This window comes from Sus scrofa, chromosome 1 (genome assembly GCF_054392235.1).
Source record: "Sus scrofa isolate SSC_HxYL_T2T_F1_AM1 chromosome 1, Sscrofa_HxYL_maternal_Yorkshire_Landrace_v2.0, whole genome shotgun sequence".
NCBI lineage: Eukaryota > Metazoa > Chordata > Mammalia > Artiodactyla > Suidae > Sus > Sus scrofa.
In genome coordinates, this window is record NC_139383.1 from 250,083,678 (window position 1) to 250,101,169 (window position 17,492).

Genomic DNA, 17,492 nt, shown 5'->3' on the forward strand with positions numbered 1-17,492 from the left:
GATTTGCATTTCTCTAATAAATAGTGATGTTGAACATCTTTTCGTGTGTTTTTTGGCCATCTTTATGCCTTTTTTGGAGAATTGTCTGTTTAGATCTTCTGCCCACTTTTTGATGGGGTTGTTGGTTTTTTTGGTATTGAGCTACAGGAAGTGTTTATAAATTTTGGAGATTAATCCTTTGTCAGGTATAGTATCATGTCATCTGCAAACAGTGATGGTTTTACTCATTACTTACCAATTTGGATTTCTTTTATTTCTTTTTCTTCTCTGATTGATGTGGCTAGGACCTCCCAAACTATGTTGAGTAGTAGTCACGAGAATGGACATCCTTCTTGTCTTGATCCTGATCTCAGCGGGAATTCTTTCAGCTTTCCATTGTTGAGAATGATGTTAGCTGTGGGTTTGTCATATATGACCTTTATTATGTTGAAGTAGGTTCCCTCTATGCCCACTTTCTGGAGGATTATTTTTATTTTTCATTTTGTTGTTGTTGTTGTTGCTGTTTCTTGGGCCGCTCCCGCGGCATATGGAGGTTCCCAGGCTAGGGGTCCAATCGGAGCTGTAGCCACCGGCCTACGCCAGAGCCACAGCAACGTGGGATCCGAGCCGCGTCTGCAACCTAGCCACAGCTCACGGCAACGCCGGATCGTTAACCCACTGAGCAAGGGCAGGGACTGAACCTGCGACCTCATTGTTCCTAGTTGGATTCGTTAACCACTGCGCCACGACGGGAACTCCCTGGAGGATTATTTTTAAATATCAGAAAGGGGTGTTGGATTTTGTCAAATGGTTTTCTGCATCTATTGAGAGGATCACATGGTTTTTATTCTTCAATGAGGTGCATCACACTGATTGATTTGTGGATATTGAAGAACCCTTGCATCCCTGGGATAAATCCCACTTGATCATGTTGTACAATCCTTTTAATGTATTATTGGATGCAGTTTGCTAGTATTTTGTTGAAGATTTTTGCATGTATGTTCACCAGTGATATTGGTTTGTGATTTTCTTTTTGTGTGGCATCTTTGTCTGGTTTGGGTATCAAGGTGATGGTGGCCTCATAGAATGAGTTTGGGAGTGTTCCTTCCTCTGCAATTTTTTTGGAAAAGTTTCAGAAGGAGAGGTGTTATCTCTTCTCTAAATGTTTGATAGAATTCTCCTGTGAAGCCGTCTGGTCCTGGACTTTTGTTTAATCACAGTTTCAATTTCAGTTCTTGTGATTGGTCCATTCAGCCTTTCTATTTCATCTTGGTTTAGTCTTGGAAGATTGTACTTTTCTAAGAATTTGTCCATTTCTTCTAGGTTTTCTATTTTGTTGGCATTTAGTTGCTTGTGGTACTCTCTTATGATCCTTTGTATTTCTGTGATGTCTGTTGTAACTTCTAATTTTATTGATTTGAGTCCTCTCTCTTTTTTCCTTGATGAGACTGGCTAAGGGTTTATCAATTTTGGTGACCTTTTCAAAGACCAGCTTTTAGTTTCATTGATCTTTTCTATGGTTTTCTTCCTTTCTATTTCATTGATTTCTGCTCTGATCTTTATGATTTCTTTCCTTCTGTTAACTTTACGTCTTGTCTGTTCTTCTCTCTCTAGTTGCTTTAGGTTGCAGTTAGGTTGTTTATTTGAGCTTTTTCTTGTTTGCCGAGGTAGGCTTGTATTACTATAAACTTCCCTCTTAGAACTGCTTTTGCTGCATCCTCTAGGTTTTGGACTTTTGTGTCTTTGTTGTCACTTGCTTCTAGGTATTTTTCTAATTTCCTCTTAGATTTATTCAGTGATCAATTGGTTGTTTAGTAGCATGCTGTTTAGTTTCCACATGCTTGTGTTTTTTTGCAGCTTTTTTCTTGTTGATTTCCAGTTGTATAGCATTGCATTCAGAAAAGATGCTTGATATTTCAGTTTTCTTAAAGTTACCAAGGCTGATTTTGTGGCCCAGAATGTAATCAATCCTAGAGGATGTTCTGTATGCACTTGAGAAAAATGTGTATTGTGCTGCTTTTGGATGAAATGTTCTATAAATATCTATTAAGTCCATTTGGTCTGATGCATCATATAGGGAGTGTGTTTCCTTGTTGATTTTCTGTCTGGATGATCTGTCCACTGCTGTAAGTGGGATGTTAAAGTTTCCTGCTTTTATTGTGTTATTGTCAATTTCTCCTTTTAAGGTTGTTAGCAGTTGCCTTATATATTGAGGTGATCCTCTGTTGGGTCCATATATATTTACAACTGTTATATCTTCTTCTTGGATTGATCCTTTGATCATTATGTAATGTTCTTCTTTGTCTCCTGTAATATCTTTTATTTTAAGGCCTATTTTGTCTGATATCAGCAGAACCTCTGCAGGCCAGAAGGGAGTGGCATGATATACTTAAAGTTATGAAAGGAAATAACCTCCTACCAAGATTACTCTACCCAGCAAGGCTCACATTCAGAGTTGAAGGAGAAATCAAAAGTTTAAAGCCAAGCAAAGCTAAGAGAATTCAGCACCACTAAACCAGCTTTACAACAAAAACTAAAGGAACTTCTCTGGGTGGAAAAGAAAAGGCCACAATTAGAAACAAAAGTATTACAAATGACAAGGTTCACCAGTAAAGGCATATATATAGTAAAGGTAGGAAATCATCCACACACAAATATGCTATCAAAATCAGAAAGCATGAGAAGAGGAGGGTACAAATAAATGAAGGATGCTTTTTTTCCAGGAGGTCCTCCAAGAACTGCAGTCAGGTCTGACCCAGATTCCTATGGAATCTCTGCTTTGCCCTGGGACCCTGCACATGAAAGCCTGTGTGCGCTTTTTGAGAATAGGATCTCCATTTCCCCCAGTCCTGTGGAGCTCCTGTGCACAAGCCCCACTGGCCTTCAATGCCAAATGCTCTGGGGGACTCCTCTCAATGCCAGATCCCCAGGCATGGGGACCTGACGTGGGGCTCAGAACTCTCACTCCCTTAGGTGAGTCTCCGTGATACAGTTACTTTCTAGTCTGTGGGCTGCTCACCCAGTGAGTATGGGGTTGCTTATATCACATAATCACCCCTTCTACCATCTTGATGTGGCTTCCTCTTTGTCTTCTGGAGTAGGATTTTTTTTTTTGAAAGTTCCCAGTCTATGTGGTTGAAGGTTGTTCAGCAGTTGGTTGTAATTTTGTTCCTTTTATGAGAGAAGGTGAGCTCTAGTCCTTCTACTCTGCCATCTTAATGCTGTCTCTCTGAACTTAAAAGTATCTTTTGATGAACAGAAATCTTTAATTTTGGGGGTGGGGTGGGGAAGCACCTGTAGTATGTGGAAGTTCCCAGGCCAGGGACTGACCCTGCACCAGAGCAGCAACCCAAGCTGCTGTAGTGACAATGCCAGATCCTTAACCCACTGCTCCACAGGAGAACTCCTAGAAATCTTTATTTTTAATAAGGTCATGAATTTTTCCACTAGGGTTAGTGTACTTTGTCTTATCTAAGAAATATTTGCTTGTCCCAAGGTTATAAAAATATTCTCCCATAGGGTGTTCCCATCATGGTGCAGCAGAAATGAATCCAGCTAATGTCCATGAGAATGTGGTTCAATCCCTGACCTCTCTCAGTGGGTCAGCAATCTGGCATTGACGTGAGCTGTGGTGTAGGTCACAGACACGGCTCAGATCCTGCATTGCTGTGGCTGTGGCTGGCAGCTGTAGCTCTGATTCAACCCCTAGCCTGGGAACTTCCATATGCTGCAGGTATGGCCCTTAAAAAGCAAAACAAACAAACAAAAATTCTCCTATGTTACTATGTTATCTACTATAAATGTTATAGTTTTAAACTCTCACAGTTAGATGTATAATTCACCTGGAATTGATTTGTTTATGTGGGTGGTAGGAGTCAGATTCATTTCTTTCCCATATTGATAACCAGTTGACCCCACCATTTGAAAAGACTCTCCTCTCTCCACTCCATTTCTTGACCTCACTTCTGTTTCTCTATGCATCTATTCTTGCATCACCACCTCCTCCTGACCAATTACCATAGCTTTATAGGTCTTCTTATCTGGTAGGATAAGTCCTGCAACCTTGATGTTCTGCAAGACTGTCTTGAGTATCCTTGGCCCTTTGTATTTCTGTACAGATTGAAATCAGTTCATGTTTCCCTAAGAAGACATCTGCTGAGCTTTTAATTTGTATTATATTGAATCTGTAGATATATTTGGGGGGAAAACTGATGTCTTGACAATGCATAGCCAAGAAAATCACTCTACATTTTTAACAGACAAAATATAAGCTGGGAAAAATATTTGCAATTCCCATCTCAGTTAAAGGACCTCATGTTCCCACTATGCAAAGAGCTCCTAAAATTTAATAAGAAATAAGGCAGCCATACAATAGAATAATGGGCAAAAGATATTAATGAACAGTAAGCAGGAAAAAAATTTAATACTCTTAAACACATATAAAAATATGTTCATTCTCAGTCATAACATGACAAAATTGTCAAATTCGAGAGTTGCACAATACATTCTGAAGATATGGAGAAATAGGTACTATTATTCAATGTTGATAGGAGTTCAAGTTGCTTTGCAACAGAAACAGTTTGGCCATATCTACCAGATCCACAAGTGTATTTCAGGCTTTGATTCAACGGTCCCCTACCAGGGAATTTATCCTGTTCTATACTTGACATACGTACAAGGTTATTCTTTGCCATCTTCTTTGTAAGAACAAATGGTTGGAAACCACTCATTGTCCTTCAGTAGGAGTTCTGGCTAAATGAATGATGGTCCATCCAGACAAAGAAATACAATGTAGTGGGAAATAAAATAAGGGTGAAGGAGTGGAAGGGGGAAGCACTTTATATATCAGTATGGAGAAAGCTCTCCTTGGTCTCAGTTGCTGATCCTCGCTGTTCTCTCCCTTCAGGATCCGAGCTGGCTTTTTTGAGCACTTAGAGAAGTGGTTTGACCAGTGTGCCCTCAATGCCCAGGTCACTGTGGCCACCAAGATTGATCAGCTGGATTCAGAGCTAGAGCTACGCCTGCACCTGCACCAGCCAAGAGCCCAGCGCATTGAAAAGGACATCCACAACGTCAGGGCAGGTACCCTAGGCAGCCCCTGGGGTCTATGCGTCTGTGGCTCCACATTCATTAGCTGCCCTGGTTTGCACCCCACAACACTTAGCATGTTCCCATTACATGTTGGAACGTGTGTATGAGGGTTCACAATTCCCAGGCTGGCAGAGAAGGTGGTGCTCAGAATTCTCTTTTATGATCTTTTTCAAAGAAGACATTAGATGCTGAAAGGAAGAGTATTGTCCTATTTTATCTCTGTGGACTCCAGATATGCCACGCAGGACACATACCTGCATGGCAGATGCTCTAGAGGCAAGCGTGCAACTCGGGAATCAGAACTAATAGGCTCAGCCTTTCTAGATGTTTGACTCTCAGCAGGTTACCTGACCTCTCTGATCCCGTCCTATCCTGCAGAGGGCATGTTGGCAGTGGTAACTGACTTTCCTTGAAATGATACAGTGAGGTATCATGAGCACCTGGTACAAGCCAGAGCCTCCAAATGTGGTAGCCATTCTTTTCAGCTTATAATTTTTAACACTTAAGAAGACATGCCAGGAGTTGGCTGGTGGCCTTGTAGGTTAAGGATCTGGCATTGTCACTGCTAAGGCTCAGGTCACTGCTGTGGCACAGGTTCAATCTCTGGCCCAGGAACTTCCACATGTCGTGGGTGTGGCCAAAATGAAAAAAAAAAAAAGTCATGCTGTTTTTGTATAAGACAGAGGCCTCCATTAATGGCGGGGGTGCATTTTTACTTGGATCCTTCAGTGGCCCCTGGTTCTGGGTTTTAGGTTTTCACTGGAGTCATACGTAAGCTCCATTATAGACCCTGAAACATTCCAGAGAGCCCCCACCTGACCGCACCCAACCTCCTGTTGCCTGGAGCAGTGAAAGAGTGTGGACTCTTGAGGCCCAATGCTTGTGGCCTTGGGAGACCTGCTTGACTTTTGGAACCTCACCCTCCTTATCTGGAAAAGATGTGCATTAGATATAAATATCAACAAGGATGCTCCCCGCAGACTGGCTTCCTTCCCCTTCCCTGGCTCCTGGCCCAAGGCAGGTGTGAAAACTGAGGCTGAAGAAGCAAAGCCTCAGGATCCCACCATTTCTTTTTGGCCGAGCTGAGACCACTGCGGCTCCACCACCCCAGGCAGTAGGAGGTCAGATGGGGTGATGGGCTCTCTGCTTACTTTAAGGGCCTGTGGTGGAGCTCTTGAAGTCTCCTATAATTCAAGTTCATTGGAAATGAGTAGCCACTGGTATCAAGAGACAAACCCTGACTGCCCTGCTTTGTGCTGGCTGTTCTCTCCCAGACCCTCTCATGAGATCCCTGCCTTCCCCAACACCCAGCCCACTTGCACCCAGGGAGGGAGATGCTCTCCCAGGGTGCCTCCATCCGCCGGGACCGCCCGCTCCCAGCCAGGCAGAGCCTCCTTTCTCCAGATCCCAGGGCTGTCTCGGATTGGCCTCCCTGAGATCTACGTGCATTCCTGGGGCCAGGCCTGGTGAGGGCAGCAGGAACAGGATGAGGGACCTTGGCTTGAATGGTCCCTGCTCCACAGCTGGCCCAGGAGAGCACTGTCCTGAGCTGACTCAGGACCCCAGAGGGCTCCTTGTTCTTTTCCAGCCGAGCTCTTGCTTCATCAAGAGCGGCTGGACAGCCACTGTGCGGGAGTGACGGAGACTCTGAGAAAGGAGAGGATGATGTTCTGCCAGTTCCAAGAGGAGCAAAACACGAGGAGCAAAAACTTCCGCCGCAAGATTTATGACATGGAGCACATCTTCTTGAACGCCACCAAGAGCCAGAAGTAAGGGCCCTGGGGGTCTCCATTGTGGCCTTGTGGCCCTAGAATCTCCACCCCTCATGGATAATAGAAGAGTCAGGGTTTCCAGAAGGGTTTCACCTCTTCCCATGTGTAAGAGCCAACTGTGTGATGCATCTGGCCGGGGGGCTGGGCACGGGGGGCGGGGGAGCAGCCTGGGAGAGAAAAGGGCGCCTGTGGTCAGAGTGAAAAGGACATGCCCTGAGGTGTCCACCGTAGCAAAGACCACTCCCACCAGGGGAAATCAGGAAGATTTCCTTCCTGCAGGAGGCCCCTGGGTGTGGGATAGGAGGAAGGGGGGCGGGCGCTGGCCCAGATGGAGTTAGGGATGTGCTTAGGGCAGAGCATGGGTTCCAGGAGGCCATTCAGGGATTTGAGGTGCAGGCTCTTGTGTGCCAGGGAGGCCTCCATCAGGTCACCAGTGAGGAGCCCTCTCAAGTGTCCGTACTGCAGTCAGGTACACAAGAGGCAGCTGGTTAGAGTGGGCTTAGGTGGAAAGAGGAACCCTGCAGGGGCTCTTTCAGGAAGTACTGGGACACAGGCACCCCAGTGCTGGAGTGAGGATGCAGAGCCAGTAGGACCTGGGATTCTCTTACTGAATGGCGGCAGGGGCCAGACAGAGGAGAGGGGCGCCTCTCATCCAGCTCACTGAGAGTTCCACACCCCGTCCTGCATGCATGGCACTCACTGTCAACTTCTCTCTAATGCCCCTTTTGCTACCCAGAGAAGGGAGGCAGCGGTTCTAGGTGAGCCACCTGGAGCTCAAGCAGCCGCCTGGCTGCCTGCCCACGCCTGGGTCACCACCCTGCCCTCCCGTGTCCCCCAGGCTGGTCATTCTCAGCAGCACTCTGCACCGGGAGCTGCTCAGCTACGTCGACGTCATCCAGGTGTCCCTGCGCAGCTTCCGCCAGTACCTGGAGGAGAGTCTGGGCAAGCTTCGCTACACCAACGTTGAGTTTGTCAAGCACTGCAGGTGGGAGCCGGCATCTGGGGCCTCTGTGGGCCACCAGGCTTTCTCTATTGAGAGGCAGTCTTGTTTGCCCCTTAGCTTTTTAATTGTGACAAAATATCCGTAACATAAAATTGTCTATTTTCACCGTTTTAGGTGTGGAGTTCGGTGGCATTAAGTCTATTCACACCATTGTGCTGCCATCTCCACCGTCCATCTCCGAAACCTTTTCATCTTCACCAACTGAAACCCTGTACACTAACTTACACACCAACTGCCCATTTTGCCCTCCCGCAGCCCCTGGGCACCATCATTCCATTTTCAGTCTCTATGAATTTGACTGCTCTAGGGACCTCCTATAAGTGAAATCACACAATATTTTTTCTTTTGGGTGTCTGGCTTTTCCATTTAGCATAATGTCTTCAATGCTCATCCATGTTATAGCCTGTGTCAGAATTTCATTCCTTCTTAGGGCTGAATAACATTCCACTGTGTGGATGTGCCACATTGTGTTTATCCATTCATCCCTTGATGGATACTTGGGATGTTTTTCTGCCCCCTGTACTATCTGCATTTTTCAAAGATCTTGTACTTTTGTGTGTGTGTGTGTGTCTTTTTTTTTTAGGGTCAAATCCATGGCTTATAGAGGTTGCCAGGCTAGGGATCAAATTGGAGCTGTAGCTGCTGGCCTACACCATAGCCACAGCAAAGTGGGATCTGAGCTGCATCTGCGACCTACAGCACAGCTCATGGCAACGCCAGATCCTTAACCCACTGAGCGAGGCTGGGGATCTAACCTGCATCCTCGTGGATACTAGTTGGGTTCATTAACCACGGAGCCACGATGGGAACTCCAGATCTTGTACTTTTAATCTAAAGCCCTATCAACCACTGTATTTTGGTTGGGTGGAAAGATTCAGGTCTAATCGGTGGCTTTGATTTCTCCTCAACTTATTTTTAGATTGTTTTCAGAAGGAGGCAACTTTTCTTCTGAAGAAATTGACTCACTGTGTCATCGACTGGAAAAGGAAGCTGCCCGAATAGAGTTTGTTGAAAGCCTAATCATGATTAACATGGAGAAGATGGAGAGCGAGTACCTGGACCAGGTGAGCGGGCCCCATCCAAACTTCCAGCCAGGCTCTGAGGACACCTGATTACGGAGTGGTCAGCTTGCTCGTTGCCTGATGGGCTGGTCAAGCCTCCTTTCCAACCATTAATTAAGCCTGGCTCTCTGTGCTTCCGAAGTTCAAAAGTTTCAAATTAATCTCCTTCTTTACTTTTCCTCTTTCTTTAAGGCAAATGAGGTCATCAACAAATTTGAAAGTAAATTCCATAACCTGTCTGTGGACCTTCTTTTCATAGAGAAAATCCAGCGGTTGCTGACAAATCTGCAAGTGAACATTAAGTGTGAGGTAGGACTGACTGATTCTTCCTCTGGCAGATATTTATCACACACACCTGCACACGGGGCACTGTCCCAGGTGCTGGGGATACTGACGTGTTCTCTGCCCCATGGGACTTGCACTCAAGCCAGGAAGTCAGAGATTAAATCATCATAGCTTCTATCATCCACTGAGTCATCATGCACCAGCCATCCTGCCAACAGGCTATTTTTTTTTTTTTTTTTTTGGCTTTTGGCTTTTCTAGGGCCACTCCCGTGGCATATGGAGGTTCCTAGGCTAGGGGTCTAATCGGAGCTGTAGCCACCGGCCTACACCGCAGCCACAGCAATGTGGGATCCGAGCCACGTCTGCGACCTACACCACAGTTCATGGCATCGCTGGACCCTTAACCTGCTGAGCAAGGCCACGGATCAAACCTGCAACCTCATGGTTCCTAGTCGGATTCGTTAACCACTGAGCCACAACAGGAACTCCATCTAACAGGCTAATTTTGAATAGCTATGTGAGTCCTCACAAGAGCTGTGTGAGGCAAATAACCATTCTTATCCCCATTCTAGAGATAAAGAAACTGAGGCAGAGTCATTAAGTGACTTAGGTAAGAATGTAGTTCTTAAGTGATGGAGCCAAAATGTGAACCTGGGTCTGAGTGACACCGTACATTAGGGCTTTCACCATGCCAGGCCATCTGGGCTTCAGAGGAAGAGGGCTGTGAGGTGGGGTGGGGGGCGTATTAGAGAGGATTTCACCTGGGCTGGGAAAGTGGTGCTTCTCAAGGCTTGATGGAGAAGGAGTAGCCAGCCAGGGAGAGTGGGGAGCAGCATCCTGCAGAGATGGTGAAAAAGTCCTGGGGACTGGAGCCAAGAAACAGGGAGCAGTGTGGCTGGAGAGGCAGCTGGGTCAGCAGGGCCATGTAAGCTGGACTCCTGGTGCTGGAGTGAGGGTCCAGGCCATGGGCACCAGGGAACAGTGCTACTTATTACAGGTTTTTTTGGTTTGTTTTTGTTTTTGATTTGGCTGTGGCATATGGAAATTCCCAGGCCAGCAATTCAACCCTCACCTCAGCAGTGGTCCAAGCTGCTGCGGTGACACCACCAGATCCTTAACCCACTGTGCTACAAGGGAACTCCTTATAATTTTTTAAGCTGTATAATCTTTCACATTTTCTTCAAAAACATCATTTTGGTGGCTTCCCTCTTCTGGGTGTTTTGCCATTTTCACTTCACCTTTTCTTTTTGGAGGATCATTTGGTGAGTTTTGCTTCTCATACACGGTGGTGTGATAGACATGCTGGCGCTAGAAGCTCTGATTACGTCCATAGGGAATCTCCCAGAGTTAGAATTACTGGGTTAGAACACAAACGTTTTAATACTCTCTGTGCTGTGAGAAAAAGAATGTATATGTGTGTGTGTGTGTGTGTGTGTGTGTGAGAGAGAGACTGGGTCACGTTGCTATGTTGTAGAAAACTGACAGAACACTGTAAACCAACTATAACGGAAAAAATAAAAATCATTTAAAAAATAATAAAAATCTCCCCCCTCACCCCCCAAAAAGACTCTCTGTGCTACCTGTAGGGCATGACCATGTCCTCCTATGCCCTCAACCAGTACAGCAGGTCACCAATTTTATTTTTAAAACTTATCTATTTGACAGGTGTTTTTTTTTAAATCCCTTTAAATTTGCGCTATTCTAGTTTCTGATAACATTGTGCATTTCCTCCCTGATTTTATTTTCCAGTATTTATTCCATCTCTTAGCTCCTGTTTTACTGAACATTTTCTTGATCCAAATAAGTATTCTAGAAGTAAATCTGAGAACCTCTGGTTTTCCTAGGTGGCAAAATCCAACTTGCAAACAGATGGATTAAATTCTTCTCTGGAACAGCTTCAAAGCAAGGTACAAATGTGCCGAAGCTCACGAGGAGATAAAGAAGTAAGCACTCAGTAGATGCTAAGCTGTGAATAGTGAATATGCAGCACGCTGGACTCATAAACTGGAAGTAAACTTATCTCTGTGGTGGAGATTTCTCCACCACCAGAGCAGCCTCCTACTTAACCCCTGTTTTATTCAGTGGAATTAAAGAAAGGAAGAGAAACCAGCCAGCCATTGCCCTCAGCCCTCAGTGCCTCCCAGCATGCATGTTGAGTAAGGCCAATGAGCCTGGGGGCTTGAATGTGGCTTCACTCCCCCTCTGGCATCACCAGGCACCCCTCCCAGTAATTGGAACCCAGCCCGGGATGAGTAACAGAAGCTGGATTCTGCCTTCTGAACAATCACATTTTGTTTGATTTTCCCTTTGTTTTGGTCATGGCACATAAATTGGTTAATGCGTAAAGTATGCAAAGTCTAAATTGGAGCAAAGTTTGGGAAAAGCGAGGTTCTAAATGCCTGCCGGGCACTGATCAGCAAATGTGTTTCTGGGTGTTTACGTTGTTGACTTGATTGTTTTTCCGCCTCTAGCATGTGCGTGTCTCTGTCCCCATTGTCACAAGTGCCCTGGCCACCCCAAGGAATCGTTTCCCCACAGCTCATCCAGGCCCTCAAGAACCATTCATTCCAGCCAGAGCTTCTGTCTTTTCTCTTCCATTTCAGTGACTAAGTTGAGGTTTTATTGTTGTTAGTGCTGAGAAGACAGTTATTCTTCTATCTTTACTGCTTTTTCTTGCATAGTTACAAGTACTTGTTGGAAAATGTCCAAACATCCCCCCAAAGCACAGACGGTAACATATATGTTCCTCCTATTCTCATATTCTGCAAAGCCCCACATGACTTCTATTATTATGCAGATGTGTCTACACATCCCAGAGGGACCAGTGCAAAGTCAGCTTAATCTGCTGTGACCGGAGTTCCCGTCGTGGCGCAGTGGTTAACGAATCCGACTAGGAACCATGAGGTTGCGGGTTCGGTCCCTGCCCTTGCTCAGTGGGTTAACGATCCGGCGTTGCCGTGAGCTGTGGTGTAGGTTGCAGACGCGGCTCGGATCCCGCGTTGCTGTGGCTCTGGCGTAGGCCGGTGGCTACAGCTCCGTTTCAACCCCTAGCCTAGGAACCTCCATATGCCGCGGGAGCGGCCCAAGAAATAGCAACAACAACAGCAAAAAGACAAAAGACAAAAAAAAAAAAAAAAAAAAAAATCTGCTGTGACCCCTTCTGCAGGCCCTTTAGGGACAGCTCTGCCTCTTCAGGAGAAAAGCATTTACTCTCTCACGTTTCCTTGCGGCCTACCTGCCCCCAATCCCTGCCCTCTCCTGATGTGTCAGGGTGTTGGGCAGGGCCCCAGGGTGGGAAGCATGAGCTTGAGTGGGCAGGCAGTCCAGTGTTAACAGAGTGGTGTAGAGTAGTGTTAACAGAGTTGTGTAGAGTAGTGATAAGGAGACAGAAGTGAGGCATCGGATGCCCGGTGAAGGCAGTGGGGACTAGGGAAGGGTGTGGCCAAGGCTCTGTGCTCAGGGCCACATGGAAGAAGACCTTCTGGCTGCTGGGTGCAGAAAGGCAGGGAGGCAGGAATAAGTTTGGGTGCCAAGACTAAATAGTGGCACCATTTAAGGTGCCAGCTGAGACATGTTCCATTCCAGGGGTTGAGCGGCAGGAAAATGGGCAGGAGTCAGAGAGCCTTTGGAATGAAGGAAGTGGGAAGAGGCCACGGCACCTCCTGGCCTGTGTCATCCACTAAGGCTGTGAGCCATTCAGGGAACAATGTGTGAGGACCACTGAGTGATATGCGGGCTGCATAGGGAAGATGAACCTTCTCACAGGTGCTTCCCCTGCCCTCTGTGGGGTATGGTCTGTGGGAAGGTTGCTCTAGGGGGTCATGTCTCTGATGTTGCCATGGAGTTAGCCATATCACCCTCCAGAAAGGCTGTGGCCATTTCGCCCTTACATACTCTCTCTATCTTAGGCCAAACATTTCCTTCTACATGTAGCATGTTAGAGCTAGAAGAGATCCAAGGGAACATCCTGGGTCCCCATCACACTGATAAGGAGACTAAGACAAGCAAGTTTAAATCATTTGTCCAGAACAAACCCAATAGAACAGGGAACAGAACTCCCCCCTCAGTGAAAGATCTGCTGCCCCAGTGCAGCCGCCCAAGAGAGCAGCCAGGGCTCCCCCGTTCCCCAGGGCCCTCCCTGTAAGTAAGGGGCCTCCATGGAGCCAAGAGGTGTCCTCACCAGCCGACCTATTCTTGTGGTTCAGATGGAGTCCATCTTCCCACCTGCAGCCTGCTTCCTGTGCTTTTTTTTCCCTCCATGTTCTCACTAGATAGTGACCTCCGAGGACCTCCTTGGCCTTGTTCGAACTTGGAAAGAAAAATTAAGCCAGAGGATTCAGTACCTCAACTGCAAACTGGACATGGTGTCTGTGACTCAAGTGGTCTTTACCGTAAGGGATGGGATGGGGGTGGTGGGGCGGGTGGCTGATCTGTTGGGTCCGAGCTCCCAGGAGACCTGCAGGGCTCAGCAGAGCCTAAGGAAAGAGGGTCTCCCAGGCCCCTGCTGGACATCAGGCCTGTGGGGGTGCCTTAGACAGGCCGCAGGCTGTGAAGTCAGGTCTAAGTTCACATCCCAGATGGCCCTTTTCTCTGCACTGGTCTCTTAGGAGACCCCTCACCACCTGGCAGCACCTCACCTCATAAGGACCCTCAGCTTACCTTACCCACTGGCAATCAGGTCACCCTCACCTCTCAGACTCTTCTTTCCCACCCGCATCCACAAGTAGAGACTGGCTTCTCCCAACCCCACTCCCAGCTCCCTTGTTCAAGCCCCTCCATCTCTTGCTCACATGGCTGCCCTTATCCTCTCACTGTCCCCTCCAACCACGATCCATTCACTGCATTGCAGCCAGTCTTAGTGTTAGACAAAGTCAATCTGCCTGTGTCACTCTCCTGCCCTCAGGATAAAATCCAGACACTTTAACTGGACCTACACAGCAGCCTTCCATGGCCTCAGTCTGTCTTGTGTGGCCTCTTTATTTCTCTGCCCTCTAAGAGGTCATTTCCCCCAGGCCTTCTCTCATCTCCTGGTCTGAACCAAGGTCTCCTGGCCCCTGTGGCATGTCCCACTTTCCCATGAGCCCACAGACCATGCAACAGGGTCTTCCTTTTAGGAGCTGTCTCCCTTAGACTGTGTGTCTCAAGAGGGCAGAGCTTGTGCCTCACCACACACACTCAGCCTCACTCACCAAGCTTTAAACACCAGAGGTGCTTAACCACCTGCCAGGAGGACCAGCATAAGTGGAGCATAAGTGGCATAGAGCCATTAGCAGCATAAGTGGATGCCCCTCAAGTTCTGCTCTGGCTGCCCTCTGGCCCTGCCTCTCACTGCCATGTTTTGAAGCAGCGCTTCCTTCTGTGGGGAGGCTCTTGCTCCATCCCACCAGCACTAAGCTTCCATTACCACCAGTACTGCACCCAACAAGACAAAACTCAGGATCTAGCTGGAGTCCTTCCCTCCAGGGCTTACAGTCCACCCTGAGCCCAGACAAAGAATAAAATAGGGAAAATTTCCTCTACGCGTACTTGGTGGGCTCTACGCCTACCCTTTCTCTAAGGTCCAACTCGAGGTGGAAGGGGCCACTCACTTGTCCATCATTTGTTCACTTGGCCTTTGGTCAGAAACTGCCTGGGCACATCTATGGGTGGCTTTACAGGTCTGTGACCCTCAGCCTCAGAGAAGATGCTAGCATTTCTTTGTAGCACTGGCCCCAATTTTTACCATTTCTTTTTAGACATTCATAATAAATGTCTTGTCTTTCTGACTAGACTGTAAGCTCCATGTGCATAGGGCTTACATGCAGTCTTTTCACCCTGTGTCCCAGACCTAGGCAAAGACTTGCAGAAAGCAGGTGCTCAGGAGACACTTGTGTAGGTTGGCACACTCACATGAATGAATGAATGAATGAATGAATGAATGAACAGCCCTCTAAGGTAGATAGGGTCACTGCTACTTCACAGAAGGGAAAAGAGGTGCAAAGAAGTCAGGCAGCCGCAGCACCTGGGCAGGGTGGTGCTGGGATGTGAACCCAGCCTGCCTGCCTCCCTGGCATCTAGGCTGGGCACACACAGTCGGGCCCTGCTCTTTGGCCTGCAGGACATCTTGACCGATGTGGAGGTAGAAAGTGACATCCTGGTGTCTTCAGAAGCCCAGGAAGAAGAAGCCAAGGGAGACGTGGTCACCCCCGAGTCCTTGGCCCAGCCAAGCCGCATGGGGAAGTCCATGGTTGAAGACCCGGCTGTGGAGGTGGTCAAGAGGATCCTGCAGTAAGTGGCCCCGGTGTACCCCCAAGCCTTCAGGGCCTATCCCTCATGTGAGCCCACCCCTGACAGCTATGACCCCATGCAGGGGCTTCTCCTCTTAGAGCCTCAGCTTCCTCCTCTGAAGCAGGGCTCACAGTAGCACAGACTTCCGTGGGGTTGTGGGTTATCCAGGATGGAACTGAGCTCCTGACCTGAGCCATCCTCATGGTCACTGGGGAAAAGCTCATATCCTTTCCTTTGGTTTCAGATTTCCTGATGCCAAATGTTCAACCCAGCGTTGTGACAAAGAGCGGTACCTGACAGGTAGAGGCACACAGGCCTGTGGGGCTCAGGGTGCTGGTAGTAGGGCAACTGGGAGTGCCACCCAGCCCCTCCTCACCTTGGATCCACTGTTCTTGTCCTGGGTGCTCATCAGCCAAAGCCTTCAAGCGACACCAGAGCCGGGGAGACCACTCAGTGAAGAAAGACTTGGTTGTTGCCAGTGCCACCTCAGCAGCGAGGTAGAGACACCAGGCTGCCCTGGATCTCCCCTCCCTAGACAGAGGCCACCTTTTATCAGACCTTGTCCTCAGAGTGCACCTCCTGTGCTCATGGCCCTGATACCCCAGGCGACCATGAGATGGGCCGACCTTGATGCCGGCTTTAGACAGGTCCCTGCTCATTCCCTCTGAGTGGCCCAGCTCGCATGGCCTCCTACCCTGAGAACCTGTCCAGGAGCGCAGTGGTTTTCCATGGTGACAGCTAGTGGATCCAAGCCCTGCTCCCTCCCTGGACATTGTCCTGGTCAGAGAGAATGACATTGGAGGTGGCTTTCCTTGGATGATAGCTCAGAGCCTTAGGAGCCCTGAGTCTATCCTGACCATGCACTCTGCCCCTGGACCCTGTTGGGGTTGTTAGACTCATGCCTCGGTGAGTGTGAGCCCTGCTGGGCACTGACACTGAATCCATATGACTGAGCTGACTTTCTGGGTCTTAATGAGCCTTTGTTGACCTGGTTTAATGCTCGGTTTTGAGAAAGTGGCAGTGAAGAAATTCTGCTTTTGCATATATCTAGAAAGTCTTTTTGAACAGACATGCCATCTACAACGTGGGAATAAACAAGACTAACCAAATAAGAAAGCTAACTCTTTTGATTCAGGGCTCGCTCCAGCTGGGGAGTCAGCCATTTTCACTTAGTTTTTAGCAGAGACTCATAGGCAGGCAAGAAAATGAGAAATGTGCATCGTGGAGAACAGGGGAGGCTTCAGATGTGCCCTGAGTGGAGGCTGTTGGCCTGGGGGAAGTTGGAGGTAGGCCTGCCAGCTGTGGGCATCCAGTGATTGGTTAGGGGTATATATTTGGCTTTCTCTGGCTGGTCCTAAGTTAGAAGCAGGAACAAAATTTAAGGAAGTTGCCAGGTACTAGTCACGTCCTGGCCATTTGGGGTTGCTTGTTACAGGGGGTATTGTTTGGCTTTTTGGATTGTTGCTAGAGATAGCAGTTTGTCCTCCTGAAAGTCTGACTTACAGCAGACTAGCTTCCTGGATTGTTTATTGTAGCTAAGGGGTTAGTTTCCAGAGCAAGATGTTGCAGTTTATGAGCCAGAGTTCTTTATTTATATATGGCCCAGCAGTTGTCCATTCCTATATTCAGTCTCTCAGTAGTTATCAATGAAGTTCATGTTTCTAGGGCTGCCAGGTAAAAATTTAGAGGCCTCAGTTCAATTTGAATTTCAGATGAAAAACACATAATGTTTTTAATGTAGCTGTGTCCCAAATACTGCATGGGACATATACCAAAAATTACTCATTGCTTACATGAAATTCAAGTTTAACTTGTACTTTTATTTGAAAATTTGGCAACCCTCTGTGGGGCTCAACCTATTTTCCTTTGGGTCCTCACCACAGGGAAGCAAGGATACAAATTTCTGGGCCCGAGCACCTCTGCTCCTTGCCTCCTCTTTGTGGCCTTGCATGGGGTTTAGGGTTAGGGCTTCAGCCCCACGAGAAGGCTGTCTCCAGAGCTGCTGAGGAATAGGGAGGTATCTTGGGGGCTGGG

At 47.6% G+C, this 17,492-nt stretch overlaps 1 protein-coding gene across 8 annotated transcripts in view; it reads left to right on the forward strand.

The window, feature by feature from the left end:
• The window catches only part of CCDC180 (coiled-coil domain containing 180), a 66,142-nt gene that overhangs the window by 29,959 nt on the left and 18,691 nt on the right, over positions 1 to 17,492 (forward strand). For all 8 annotated transcript variants that reach the window (XM_021085122.2, XM_084990309.1, XM_084990348.1 and 5 more), the window contains 10 exons: positions 4,886 to 5,061; positions 6,659 to 6,839; positions 7,681 to 7,827; positions 8,765 to 8,909; positions 9,099 to 9,215; positions 11,036 to 11,134; positions 13,463 to 13,582; positions 15,289 to 15,458; positions 15,703 to 15,758; positions 15,871 to 15,955. In XM_021085122.2, coding sequence (XP_020940781.2) covers positions 4,886 to 5,061; positions 6,659 to 6,839; positions 7,681 to 7,827; positions 8,765 to 8,909; positions 9,099 to 9,215; positions 11,036 to 11,134; positions 13,463 to 13,582; positions 15,289 to 15,458; positions 15,703 to 15,758; positions 15,871 to 15,955 — 1,296 coding nt within the window. The remainder of the gene's footprint in view (positions 1 to 4,885; positions 5,062 to 6,658; positions 6,840 to 7,680; positions 7,828 to 8,764; positions 8,910 to 9,098; positions 9,216 to 11,035; positions 11,135 to 13,462; positions 13,583 to 15,288; positions 15,459 to 15,702; positions 15,759 to 15,870; positions 15,956 to 17,492) is intronic.